Source organism: Malaclemys terrapin, chromosome 6, assembly GCF_027887155.1.
Source record: "Malaclemys terrapin pileata isolate rMalTer1 chromosome 6, rMalTer1.hap1, whole genome shotgun sequence".
Classification (NCBI taxonomy): Eukaryota; Metazoa; Chordata; order Testudines; family Emydidae; genus Malaclemys; species Malaclemys terrapin.
Window position 1 is genome coordinate 27,312,119 of NC_071510.1, and position 12,927 is coordinate 27,325,045.

Genomic DNA, 12,927 nt, shown 5'->3' on the forward strand with positions numbered 1-12,927 from the left:
AAAAATGGGCAGCCTGCACTATTCAGGGACAACACCCAGATGTTCTCTTCTCCAGCGTTATGCTGGGAAAGAGGGGTGTGCTTGGGTTCCCAGCAGGGTGCTCTCCTTGACCATGCTTGGGTCCATCTTTCTTATCAAATGCTAGTGATGCTCCCAGTTCTCTTTGGTTGCTGTGGAAAGAAGCAGTCTATCTTTAGTCTCATCTTTCTGATGCAAGGGTGGGTGGGAGAGCTACACTGCTCTACCCTTCCCCTCTCCTTCTGATTGTGACTGGAATGTGTGTGGGGGGGGTGGAGTTGGGGGAGGCTCTTCTACTCTAACCCTCTCAAAACTCTTACATCTCCCTCCCTTCTCCTGCCCCCACCATGAATATCTCCAATTAATGCTACTGGGGCTGCTATGCTTGTCTACACAACCTATGGCCATGAGCCTCCCAGCTGCTCTTCAAAAGCTTTTGATTACCTGGATCTCCAGTAAAGACAGGCAGAGCAATGCTGATGATTGCAAAGGAAACGCACAGGTTGACAGACATGGGCTCGTGGGGACTGCACAGTCATGCTAAAAATAGAGGTGTAGATGTTGTGGCTCAGGCTCTGAAGTCTCGGGAGGGTGGTGGGCGTCAGAGGACAAGCCACAACTTCAAAGCATTGTCTACACAAGCTATTTGCAGCATAGTAGAATGAGCCTTGTATGCCAGAGTCAGACAACCAGTCTGGGAGGCTGGGTGCCATGGGCTGCATAGACATACCCTCTGAGGATTTGTCTGTACTAGAGAAGCACACCAAATCAATTTAACAATGATTTAACCCTTGCTTGCATTGATTTAGCTTATGTCAGCAAATTACCAATTTATGTTTATTCAATATAAGCAAAGATTAAAATGGTTTTAAGTGTCAATATTAGGGGTTTGCACTGATTTTGCTAGACTGAGTTTTAAATCAATTCACTTCAACCAGTGTACTTTTGTAGTACAGACAATGCCTTTTCTTCCCCTCCACCCCACACAGGAATGGAAATGAAACTGATCTGATGCTTGTCAATTTCACCGGGGTTCAGAAAACGAACAAGACTGATCAGCTTGGCAAAGCTCTGAGCAGCAGCAGCAGCACAGGTTCTGGAGCCTGGTCTCTGCAGACTCAGGAAGACATCACTGAATCCCTTTACAGATGGTTCATGTTTGGAGGGTTATCTCCACAACCATAAGAACTACACACACAATTTCATTTTAAATGAAAGCTTAGAGTTTGAAGGAATTGACAAAATATATGGGGGGGGGGACGGACACCACTTACTCACCACATTCAAGTGGATTTTTCAAGCCCTGTATTAAATCATGCAAATTCTAAAAAGTCCATTCTTTGGTGTGCTATTATTACAATAGTAGCTCCTTTTTACGTATCAACAGAAAACTGCCATTTGTCATAGATGTACTGAAAATTATCCTTTCAATGTTCTTTTTCTGCATTAATATCATGTGTCATACTTTCTGTTACGCAACCAGCAAAGATGAGCTCATTATAAAGATATTCTACAAACAAAATCACTTATGCCATGGCAAGAACAATTCACATTTCAGAATCACAAATCCCCAACTAAAGTCTTATTATTTTCTTGATAGAAATAGAAATGTTGGGACTTGAATGAGCCTGATTTGAGAAAGTTGCTCTTTTAAAAGGTTTTGATTACCTTGTTCTTGAATAAAGACAGGCAGAGCAATGATGATAGTGGCAAAGGAAACACACAAAACCTTTCACAAATGATTTCAACTTTCAATCATATAAAGCCCCAATTTAATGATGACTTTAATTTTCAGGAGGAAAAAACTCCCCCCAAACCTGTCTTGTTTAGAATATTGACTTGCACTATATTTCTTGACTGCTAGTCCCTTCCCACCACAAGTCTTACCCTAGCTTTACCTACTTTATATCAGGTCCAATGAGTGAATGTCTCCTCAGCATAGCCCGGGCCTGCGCATTGGTTAAATTAGTGGTTGTCTCTTCATTAATGGACAGAATACAATCCCCCACACCGATTCGTCCATCACGACTTATGGAACCGCCATGGATGATGCTGCGGACTATCATTCCCGAGCCGTCTTTATTGGAACTTACTGTCATCCCTGTTATAAGACAGGCATGGAGCAGATTATTGTATATATAAATAAGGAACACAATGTATAAGGTGAAATACATTCCACCTGCACTGAGCACTAACGGAGCATGCAGATGTAGGAGATGTGGATTCCACCCCCTACATCTGGGTCTGCTGAACAGGATTCAATGCACTCTGCAGGTCCAAAGATGCTATTCCAGCCTGTGGGCAGGAACAGCAGTCACAGCCCCTACACAAAGACATTCATTTTTGAAGTTTCTTACCAAACGAAAAATGTGATTGTAGTGGTATTTAAAATAGAGAGAAAGAAAAATTTAAAAAAAGCTAGAGTGGGAGAGATATAAATTGCTTCTACACATGATCAGATCGATCAGTCTTAGATTTTTTATAACACAATGTTAAAGGCAATTTTATTTATTTTAATTATATTAGAGAAGGATTTAAAAACAAAACAAAACAAATCAAAAAACCCTGAGGTTTGAAACAAAGTCAGGATCAATAAATAGGAACAGAAAATCAATACACCTAACACGAAGCAGCAAATTCTTGGTGCGTACAGAATGCCTGATCCAATGTCCATTGAAGTTCATGGGCATCTTCCCATTGATTTCAATGGACACTGGATCAAATAGTGCCTTATGATTTAGGTTAGAGTGTGTACTGTTGAGAGAGAGAGCATATGTCAGTTATATACACTTTAGCTAGGTCACAGCAGTACTTGATAAGCCTACAATTACAGTCAATCCTTGTTTCCATCTTCCTTTCACTACAGGAAGAAGGAAAGACAGATGCTGCTCACTATTTTGTTTGATTCTGACTCATACTCACTGAAGGATTTCAAATACGATTGTGTGTTCAGGTATTTTTTAAAATATGAGTTTTTCTATTTTTTATTTTTGAGGATATTTAGTGCTTATGAAAAGTACCCGACTATCATTCTCCAGAGCCATCTTTCTCTAATAATACACAGAATAGGCAAAAGAAAGGTACCTGTAGGACAACAGGTCAATCTTTCTACTCAGCACTGCCAATGAACCTCTAGGGATGGGAGGTTAATACTATCACCTTCACCAATTCTGTCTTTGTCCTCTCTAGTAAGACTGCCACAAAGTGTGCCAGTTAACACCAAGTTATTTCAAACATAAGTACCTAAAGTTAGGCTCTTAAATCCATATTTAGCCTCCTAAATAAAGAGGACTTGATTTTTAGAGTTCTGACTACCCCCAGCTCCCACCGGCTTTAGTGGGAACTAAAGGATCTCATTGCTTCTGCAAAGCAAACCGGGGCGCCTAAATGTAGATATAGGAGCCAGCACCCAAAGTCTGAAAATTTTGCCCAGCACATCAAGACCTTGGAACACTCATTAAAGTTATACTCAGCCTGTTTACAGCCCTAGGGCTTTTGAAAACAGGCATAAACGGTGAGGTAAACAAAACTGGGCACCTATAGGCACCACCATAAAGGTTCTTTCACACTCACAAATAAAAAGTGAGAAACGCATTTTGAGAGGGGGAAATGTTATAATGATTTAAAGAAACAAGTAACAATAGGCCAAATACCGGCTTGTCCTGTGCCTGGCCTCATGCCAGAAACGATAAAGCTCTTATTAGTGGCTCCTGATTACATGAAACCGCCTCTCTCTCCCCATTTGCCGTTGAGATCAGTGGAGGCTACTGAGCTGGAGCCTCCTGAGTGCTAGCAGGGCACTGCCCTGAACTCTGGAACGTTCTTCCTTGCTTTGGCATGCCAGGGCCCAGATTTATTAACCTCCCAGGCACACTGCAAAGCCCATCTCTTTTCCAGGGCATTTAATAATGAAACAGAAGGAAGGACACAAGGTTATTTGGGGTAGAAGACTCACCTTTGGCAGGTAATTTGAGCTCTGGGCAGGTTCTCTGATTGTCTCAATGAACATGTACATCTGTATTTTAATCTAAATCGCCCAGAGGAAAGGATGCTTTAGATTTTCATAAATTCTTCTACCCCCTGGCTAGTAGTGGGAGTACGTGACAGAAGTCAGCTGTCTTTATTCTGCCTCCTAGGTTAGTTATGTCCAAAGCAAATGCTGCACATATGACAGATGGCCAGCATACGCTGTGATCTGGGGGCATCATCCATATGTTTATTCTCATACACTCCCTCATCCAGCAATAATCTCTGTGGAGATCCACTTGCATGGGTTATTCTTAGTAGAAACAGAATGCACATGTAGTTCTGTGTTGAGTTGCACTCAGCCAGAACACAGGCAGCATGTGTGCGCTCCTTTCTGTGGGCATTACCCATTTCCAGGGTGCCAACCAAAATATATCTCTAGAGTATGAACCCAGTTCCTCCCTTGGGTAAATGGGCACAGCTCCACTGTAATCAACACAATCACACCAACGACAAATTTGGCCCATTACCTATGAGATCACATCAATATTAAACTTTACTTGCATGTCGGATGTCACATCTATGACTTCAGAAGTACAAGCAAAGAGAAAAAATTAAATGCCACTGCTGGTGCATCAACAGCTTTCACTACTATATTACCAGAGTAATGACACCTTACCTTTCATTATACCTGACGCGTTCAGTTCTCCCAACATCATTTTTTTAATTAAACCGCAAGCTAACAGTGTTGTGTCTGAGTTTGAAGCCATGACAGATGCCATTTAAAGAAACAAAATGCCAGTTCTCAACTGAAATAATTGACACAGCTGCAGCTTTCAGCACTATGATACAGCCCTTGATTTAGCTCCTTTACTAAAAGTGAAAGTTAAAAGCAGTGCAGCCATGTGTGCAAAACGTTGGCCAGGCCCCAGCAGCACAGGGGTCCAGAACAAGAAGGGATTGCAAGGGGAAGGGGGAGGGGACGGCCAAAAGCTAGATTCTTTTATTTTCACATTATATCATACATACATACTACTAAGAAATTCCAACTTTTTGCAATTTAACTTTGGACTACATATACATATATAATTGGGTGTTCTTATGTTTATGTTTCACTGACATGCAACTTACTGACCCTACTCACTGCACCTACAGTACATGTGGCCAGTATGGAGTGCTTAGTTATTCTTGGCAAAGGCTGGACTTTGGACTACATTGTGCCCTCCAGTTATATGGTGGGGAGCAGGGAGAGTAATAGCTCCCCACCCATCTTTGCACATCTTGGGTAACGGATATCGAGAATCATACCATCTGCATTTGAAGGGGCACCGGGGCAGCTGTCTAGATACACCTCTCCTAGGAACAACTCAGCAGAAAGATGGCAGGCCAGGGCTCCCCCTACATGCTTCAATCATCAATACATGACTGTTAGCTATTTAGCTAACTAGAAGGAAATGACTACACAGGGCTACATTGTGTCCTACTTTGGGGGCAGTCCAGAGCTGCACTGCCCCATGGGGAACACCATAAGCCATTCTGTCTCAGAGTGGCGCAGTGCCTCCTGTGATTGACTAGATAAGAGGTGGGCAAACTATGGCCTGTGAGACCGTTCTGCCCGCCCCTCCCTCCCCCAACTGCCACAGCGCACCGCGCCGCCAGCGCTCTGACCCACTGCTCCTGCTGGGCAGCGTGGGTGGCGTGGCTGGCTCTGGCCAGGCAGTGGGGCTGTGAGCTCCTGCTGCTCTTAGCATCATGATGAGGGGGTGGGGGTTGGATAAGGGGTAGGGAGTCCCGGGGGACAGGGGGCGGTTGGATGGGGCAGAAGTTGGGGGTGGGGGGAGGTCAGGGGACAGGGAGGGTTGGATAGATGTGGGAGTCCCGGGGGAGGGGAGCTGTCAGGGAGCGGGGGTGTGGATAGGGGTTGGGGCAGTCAGGGGACAGGGAGCAGGGGGGGTTGGATAGGGGGTGTGGTCCCGGGGGGCAGTTAGGGCAGGGGTGTGGATAGGGGTCAGGGCAGTCAGGGGACGGGGGGGTTGGATAGGCGTGGGAGTCCCAGGGGGCCTGTCAGGGGGCAGGGATGTGGATAGGGGTCAGGAAGGCAGTCAGGGGACAGGGAGCGGGGGGCGGGGATGGGGAGGTTGGATAGAGGGTGGGGTCCCAGGGGGGATGGTTAGGGGTGGGGATCTTGGGAGGGGATCCCGGGAGGGGGCGGTCAGGGGACGAGGAGCAGGCGGGGTTGGATAGGTCGGGTGTTCTGAGGGGGGCAGTCAGGAGGTGGGAAGTGGGATGGGGCGGATAGGGGGCGGGGGCCAGGCTGTTTAGGGAGGCACAGCCTTCCCTACCCGGCCCTCCATATAGTTCGCAACGCCGATGTGGCCCTGGAGCCAAAGTCTGCCCACCTCTGGACTAGATGCACTGTAAAGGGAATACTTTACCACAACCTTTAAGGGGGGCAGCCTACATCCCTCTCCATGCAGCCAGCCAGCTTTTTTGGCCAATGCCTGGGGCGGGGGGAGGAGGGGGATGGAGCTTCACCTCTTTTCTGCTGAGTTGTTTCCAGGGAATGGCCATGTTGGTTGTAGTCCCTGCATAGCCAGGTGCCGGGGCTGAGATGGCCCTTATACAGGACATACCAAATGGAGCAGGGAGTGATTACTGTCCATTCCCCACTGCAGGGCCTCTGAAGGGCGGCGTACATCTAGCCCAAGGTGTTTCAACTTGACAATGGAGCACTCCATACTGTCTTGTCATACTGTGGGTGCAGTCCTTAGGCCCAGGATAAACATAAGACCATAAACACATCCCAGATAAACATAAGACCATAAAGTCTGGAATACCACCTAACAATTATTGAGTCTTTGAACTCAAAGTATTATCCATTAGAGAGACAAAGGGCAACTTTTTCAAATGTATTTAGGCACCTAACGATGAAAACAGAAGTCACATGAAATCAATAGGAGTTAGGTGCTCAACCTGCTTAGGCCCGTTGAAAATCATACGTATCTCTATGCTTAAGTGCCTAAATACCCTTGAAAATCTGGCCCAGAGTCCTTTAACCAAAGTCCTTTTCATGCTCCAGTGCAGAACGCCTCAACCCTGATAGGCGATTATACAAACTGCTTAGTTTCCTCAAGTTTCAGTCATGACCTTAGCTTTATTTTATTCCATCTAAATCAGTTAATATAAATGATGGTAACTAAGAAAAAAATATTAAAAAGTATTAGATTTTTTTGACAAAACATTTCAGTGTAGAAGTTCCTCCATTTTTTGATTTATTAGAAGGATATATATTTGGTTGGACTATCAAGCACTTCACTTTTTTTGATTGTTGATTTTTATTTTATTATTGGAGTTTGACTGACTGATGAGGTAACATCAGCTTTCAGAACTCACAATGAACTGAGGACAGAGTATAAAGGGAAGTGTACACCTACTATACTACAGTGAAGATCTTTAGCAGTAACTGGAGTAGGCTGAAAACTGTGAAGACAACAGACCATACAGATAGGGAAATATTAGCCGAGAAAGAGCAATCAGACCAATGATCAGATACTCTACCTAGACTTGAATTGCCTTTTGCAATAGTGATAGTCTTCTCATGCATGTTTTCGGGTGTATTTTGGATTGTGGAACTTCCCTCAGTAGTAGATATCAGGTAGCTCTTTTCCATTAAATACACTGGATCCTAATACAAAAGAAAAACAACATTTCCATTCAAAACAGCAAGTTCAAAATATGACTGAACTTCATGGATGTAAAAATCACAAATATTTGACAAAAAGCCAAGCTTTAAGAATAACAACCACAGTTGCCAACTTTCATGCGGTAAATAAACACCCCGACTTCCACAATAAGCCAAAAATCATGTGAATCCCATTTCAAAACAAGGCCAAAACAAGCCAATCCGTAAGAACCCCAACACTCTATGTGACTAGATCCCCCCCAGTGTGCAATCTGCAACTGTGGTGGACCCACTGTGCACCCCCGACTCTCTCCCCCCCGTTGCCCCTGCTTGCCGAGAACCGATTAAAAAAAAAAGCAACAAGCCAAAAACTAGCCAACAAGCAGCCAACAAGCCAATTAAGCCAAAAACAAGCCCAATTTCTGTGTTTTTTCGTGAGTTTGGCATGTCAGATAACAGCTAATTTAATAAGAAATTGCAATTTATTCTTTTTTTATTTTATCTTTTTTTTAATTAAAATCACACAGAGCCTTGGCTCCAGTTCCCCTATTTGCCCAGCTTCTGTGGTAGTGATTTATTGCTGCTACAGGCCAGCAATGAATTCCTTTACTAGCTCCTCCATTCCCCCAGAGCAAGGAGGACAGAGAGGAAGAACTGTGACTCAGGGATGCAGGGCCATCCCTAGCTATTCTGGGGCCCTATGCAGCCCCCCAGAGGGGAGAGGTAGGGGGCCCCCATGCCTCCATGGGGAGAGGGAGTGGGCTTGGGGGGCAGGGAGGAACCGCCCGCCTGCACTCACCGGCAGCTGCGGCCGGGTCACTGCACTTCCCACCGCCAGTGAGTGCAGGCAAGGCCCTGCTGCAGGCCTCAGGAGAGTGTGGGGGGGCTGGGACGGAGTAGGAAGGGGCGGAGTGGGGCGGGTCTGGGGCAGAGCAGGGGTGGGGCCATGGGGAAGAGACGGGGCAGGGGCTGGAGCAGCACGCAGCTGCGTAGGGCACTAGGAAATTTGGTGCCCCAAATTTCCTGGTGCCCTACGCAGCTGCGTACTTTGCATCTGGGTAGGGACGGCCCTGCAGGCATGTGTCTCTGGGCCACATCACCTGACAGGGCTACTCCTGGGGTGGTAGTCTTTACTCTGGCTTGTGCCTAAAGTCACAATCCAGCTATGAGATACCATAGTTGACTCCCAGAAATAACTTTATGTTTGCCAGGAAGTAGTTGTGAGCAAATGTTGATTTTTAACAATGACCATGGCATGTAAATATATATTCTCTGTATAAAAGCCATACAACAGGATCTTTACTTTTCCAGTAAGGTCAGGGTGCACTGTGATAGCAGAGTTTGTATTTTGTGCAACTTTGGCTGACGTCTGAGGTTCCATCCAAGCAGCTATATTTTCATATTCAGCGAGTTTCTCAGAAATATCTGAAGGCAGAGGATCCTTTTTGGAAACACCACCAGCAGGTACCATGCTCGTGTCCTCTAAGGATTGGTTCTCTTCCGCTCCCTGGATTAGATCTATGTTGTATAGATTCTTGTTGGATGGTCGGAAATCAATTGAGGCATTTGAGGAATCTTCACCAACACCCTGTTAAACAGAATCAGGAATAGTGAGAAAAAAAATTAATGATCTTATATAGTTAGGGCCTACCAAATTAACAGTCATAAAAAATGCATCACGGACTGTGAAATCTGGTCTCCCCAGGTGAAATCTGGTCTTTTGTGTTCTTTTACCCTATACTATACAGATTTTACGGGGGAGACCATCGCTTCTCACATTGGGGGTCCTGACCCAAAAGGCAGTTGCAGCAAGGTTGCAAGGTTATTTTAGGGGGTTGCAAGATTATTTTAGGTACAGTAACTCCTCACTTAAAGTCATCCCGGTTAACATTGTTTCGTTGTTACGTTGCTGATCTATTAAGGAACATGCTTGTTTAAAGCTGTGCAATGCTCCCTTATAACATTGTTTGGCAGCCTCGTGCTTTGTCCACTGCTTGCAGAAAGAGCAGCCATTGGAGCTAGTTGATGGGGGCTCGGAACCAGGGTGGACCAGCAGCCCCCACATCAGCTCCCTGCTCCCCTAAGTTCCCTGTGTGGCAGCCGCTCAGCAGGCTATCAATTGCCAGCAGTTCAGCTGTCCCTCCCGCCACTGCCAACGTGCTGCTCCTGTCCTCTGCCTTGAAGCTGCTCCTGGGAGACTCCTGCTTGCTGTGCGGGGGGTGGTGTGGGGGAGAAGGTGTCCCCCTCCCCCTCGCTCCTTTACACCATACACAGAGCAGGGCAGGGGGGACGACAGGGCTCAGGGATCTTGCTGGCAGCAGCTGCTGTCTCAACATGCTGGTCTATTTAAAAAAGGCAATTTACTTAGAGTGAGGTCAGCGTACTTAAAGGGGCAATGCACATCTCTCTCACACACAAGGTGTGTGTTTGTCTCTCTCTGCCATGCTGTCTTCCCTCCCATTCACGCTGCCTTGTAGAGTGTGAGGCTGCATTAACAACTTGTTAACCCTTGAGGGCTCAGCCGAGTGCAGCAGCTCTGTCTGCAGATCTGGGCTTCTGGCCAGCAGCTGCCGTTCTCCAACTGCCCAGCTCTGAAGGCAGTGCCACCGCCAGCAGCAATGCTGAAATAAGGGTAGCAATACCATAACACTCTTTACAATAACCTTGCAAAAAAAACAACAACTACTCTTTTTTGGGTCAGGACCCCTACAACTACAACTCCATGCAATTTCAGATTTAAATAGCTGAAAACATGAAATTTAAGATTTTTAAATTCCTACGACTGTGAAATTGACTAAAATGGACAGTGAATTTGGTAAGGCACGATGTATAGTATTGTTAAAATGCATATTTTATGCTAAATATGTTAAACTGAAGCTAAAGCTTATAGAACTCTGTTAAGAACAACTACTTATTATCAAATACAATGCAGTGTCTTCACAGATCACTGACAGTCATTTTACTATAACAAGATTTTCTTTTATAAAAAATGTCTTCTTTTGTTGCTTTTCTACTATAGTTATGGTCCCTATTCCTCTTTCAAATATCACTCATTTTCTATAAGGCACACCTTTAGAACTCAAAGTGCACAGCAAGCAGTAGTGTTTTGTGACATTTTACATCAGAAGGCATTAACATTTATTTTCACTGGCTTTTTAGATGTTCTGCTTGCTCCTAGTCCCATCATCATGTGTGAGCAAATGCACAAGCAGTACAGCAGATGTGAAGGCATCAGTTCTCATTGATGTCAGTGAAAGGTTTTTTTCATTGATTTCAATGGGAGCTGGATCAATCCCTCCAAGAGTAAATATAGTGTTAAAGGTGGAAATGGCAGCCGTCTTTCAAGCATGCAGATGATGACTAAATAGATTAGGGTTCCTGGTTTGTGTTCTGTAAATGGTAGAAGGTGATTTTATTTTTATTGCACCATGGTGATTAGAAGGATTTAGGCTTTTATCTCTTCAAATGTAACGTAGATGGAATACTCAAATGTGGGCCTGTTTTGATGACTATCCAGTGAAGACTGTCTTCTGATATAGTTTATTTGTGCATATTTATCTTTTTCTCCCTTCTGTGTATCTACTGCATTGAATACTAGTACACTGAAAGGCATAGCCATGCATGGACATATGGGTGGGCATTGGCTAGGTGGTTGAGTGTAGCTACCATATTTCAGTGCAGGTATTCTCCTTTTTATATTATATTATAGTCTCTTCCAGTTTATATATATAACAACTGCAAGAGAATGCTGTAAGTCTTAACACACAAACTGAGAATTCACATGATCTTCAGGAAGAAAGAAGCAACTTCTTTTAGACTGTCATTGACTTCAATTCATGGTACAGATATGGCCCATTTCATGGTACAAGGATGGGAAAGCTACATCAGACATGGTCTGTTCATGTTTATTCTCCTGATGATGCTATTTCTGCTGCCTGAAAAACTTTAGGTTCTATATTTTAGTGCATATGCAGCTACAAATGAATTAAACTGCTTCCACTCCCCACATTTTTTGTTACTCTGTAAGAGTGGTCAATGCTTTAAACTTTGCTACTTATATTTTATTTATTTGAGGAAAATGCATCAGATTATTTTGATTTAAAACATTTTTCTTCACTTATTTTGAAAACAATAAAGCACTCAAAAGCTTGTATTCCAGTGACCTATCATACGAGATGCACTTTCCAAATGGCTAGACACACCCAGTTTCACTGTTTCTCATAATGCCTATAGCATGCACTTCTTTGGGTTGTACTGCATCAGCCACTTGTTTCCCAGGTCTCCTTGTTAACACTACCTTCTCCACTGCCTTTCACCAGGGGTAGTTGTTTACACTTTTGCAGAGAGTTGAAAGGGCTACAAGAATAGAACATTAACATTTTACACCCACTGTGCACTGATGTAAATATCTGCAAAAGGAGCCAGGCAGTGGAGAATCAGACCTATAAATTTTAAAAGCTCCAACAAAAACAGACTTTAAAAAAATGCAGAAAAAAAATTAAGACTTCAGGGAGCCCCAGCACCGTGTATTCTGTAAGACCAGCCTTTGTCCTGTAAAATGTATGTTTCTCAGCATGCATAGTGCATAATCCCTTTAGGTAACAATTACTAAGTTAAACAATGCAATCTGTCCCATTGGCAGAGCAAAGGTACACTCTGTTGTGGATTAGGAGATTCCATTAGGAGATGAACTCGGCTTTCAGTCCCATGGATAGTAAAGGCTGAACACATTCCAGAACGGATAAAGCCAGCCACTGAGTCTCAGGTGTGGAGGAAGATGCAGCAGCTGCTCTATTCAAGATTACACACTGCAAACCATCCAAGAAAACTACATGGTGTCGCCTGCAAAGATGATGACAGGTCTACCTTGAATACTTGAAGAAACACACTGGAAAAGTCCTGGCTAAAAAAAATTAATAGTTTGCCAAGAAAACAAGAAAAAGCAGTGACTGAGAGAAACAAAAAAGGCACCATCAATATACAAAAGCAATTCAATATGGGTATGTGAATGGCACAAAAATAAAAAAATCATTTTTATATTTCTTAGGAACTTGTTCTTTGCTGATTGAGTTTAACTGCTAATGGAATCTCAATCAGCAATTAATTACAGCATCAGTCGTCTCAGGAATATAGTAAATTAATATAATTCTAACAATACCATGATAAAGATATGCTGAAAAGGAGGCTTACTTTTGCTTTTATGCCTAAACTATTGTACCTGTAGTAGAATGCAATTTTTCTGTGTACAGCCATTTATGTAG

General features: G+C 44.0%; 1 protein-coding gene across 9 annotated transcripts in view; it reads right to left on the reverse strand.

The window, feature by feature from the left end:
- Positions 1–12,927, reverse strand: part of MPDZ (multiple PDZ domain crumbs cell polarity complex component) — a 129,656-nt gene that overhangs the window by 53,697 nt on the left and 63,032 nt on the right. For all 9 annotated transcript variants that reach the window (XM_054032034.1, XM_054032037.1, XM_054032030.1 and 6 more), the window contains exons 21-23: positions 8,970–9,254; positions 7,543–7,669; positions 1,921–2,119 (exon numbers count right to left, since the gene is read on the reverse strand). In XM_054032034.1, coding sequence (XP_053888009.1) covers positions 1,921–2,119; positions 7,543–7,669; positions 8,970–9,254 — 611 coding nt within the window. The remainder of the gene's footprint in view (positions 1–1,920; positions 2,120–7,542; positions 7,670–8,969; positions 9,255–12,927) is intronic.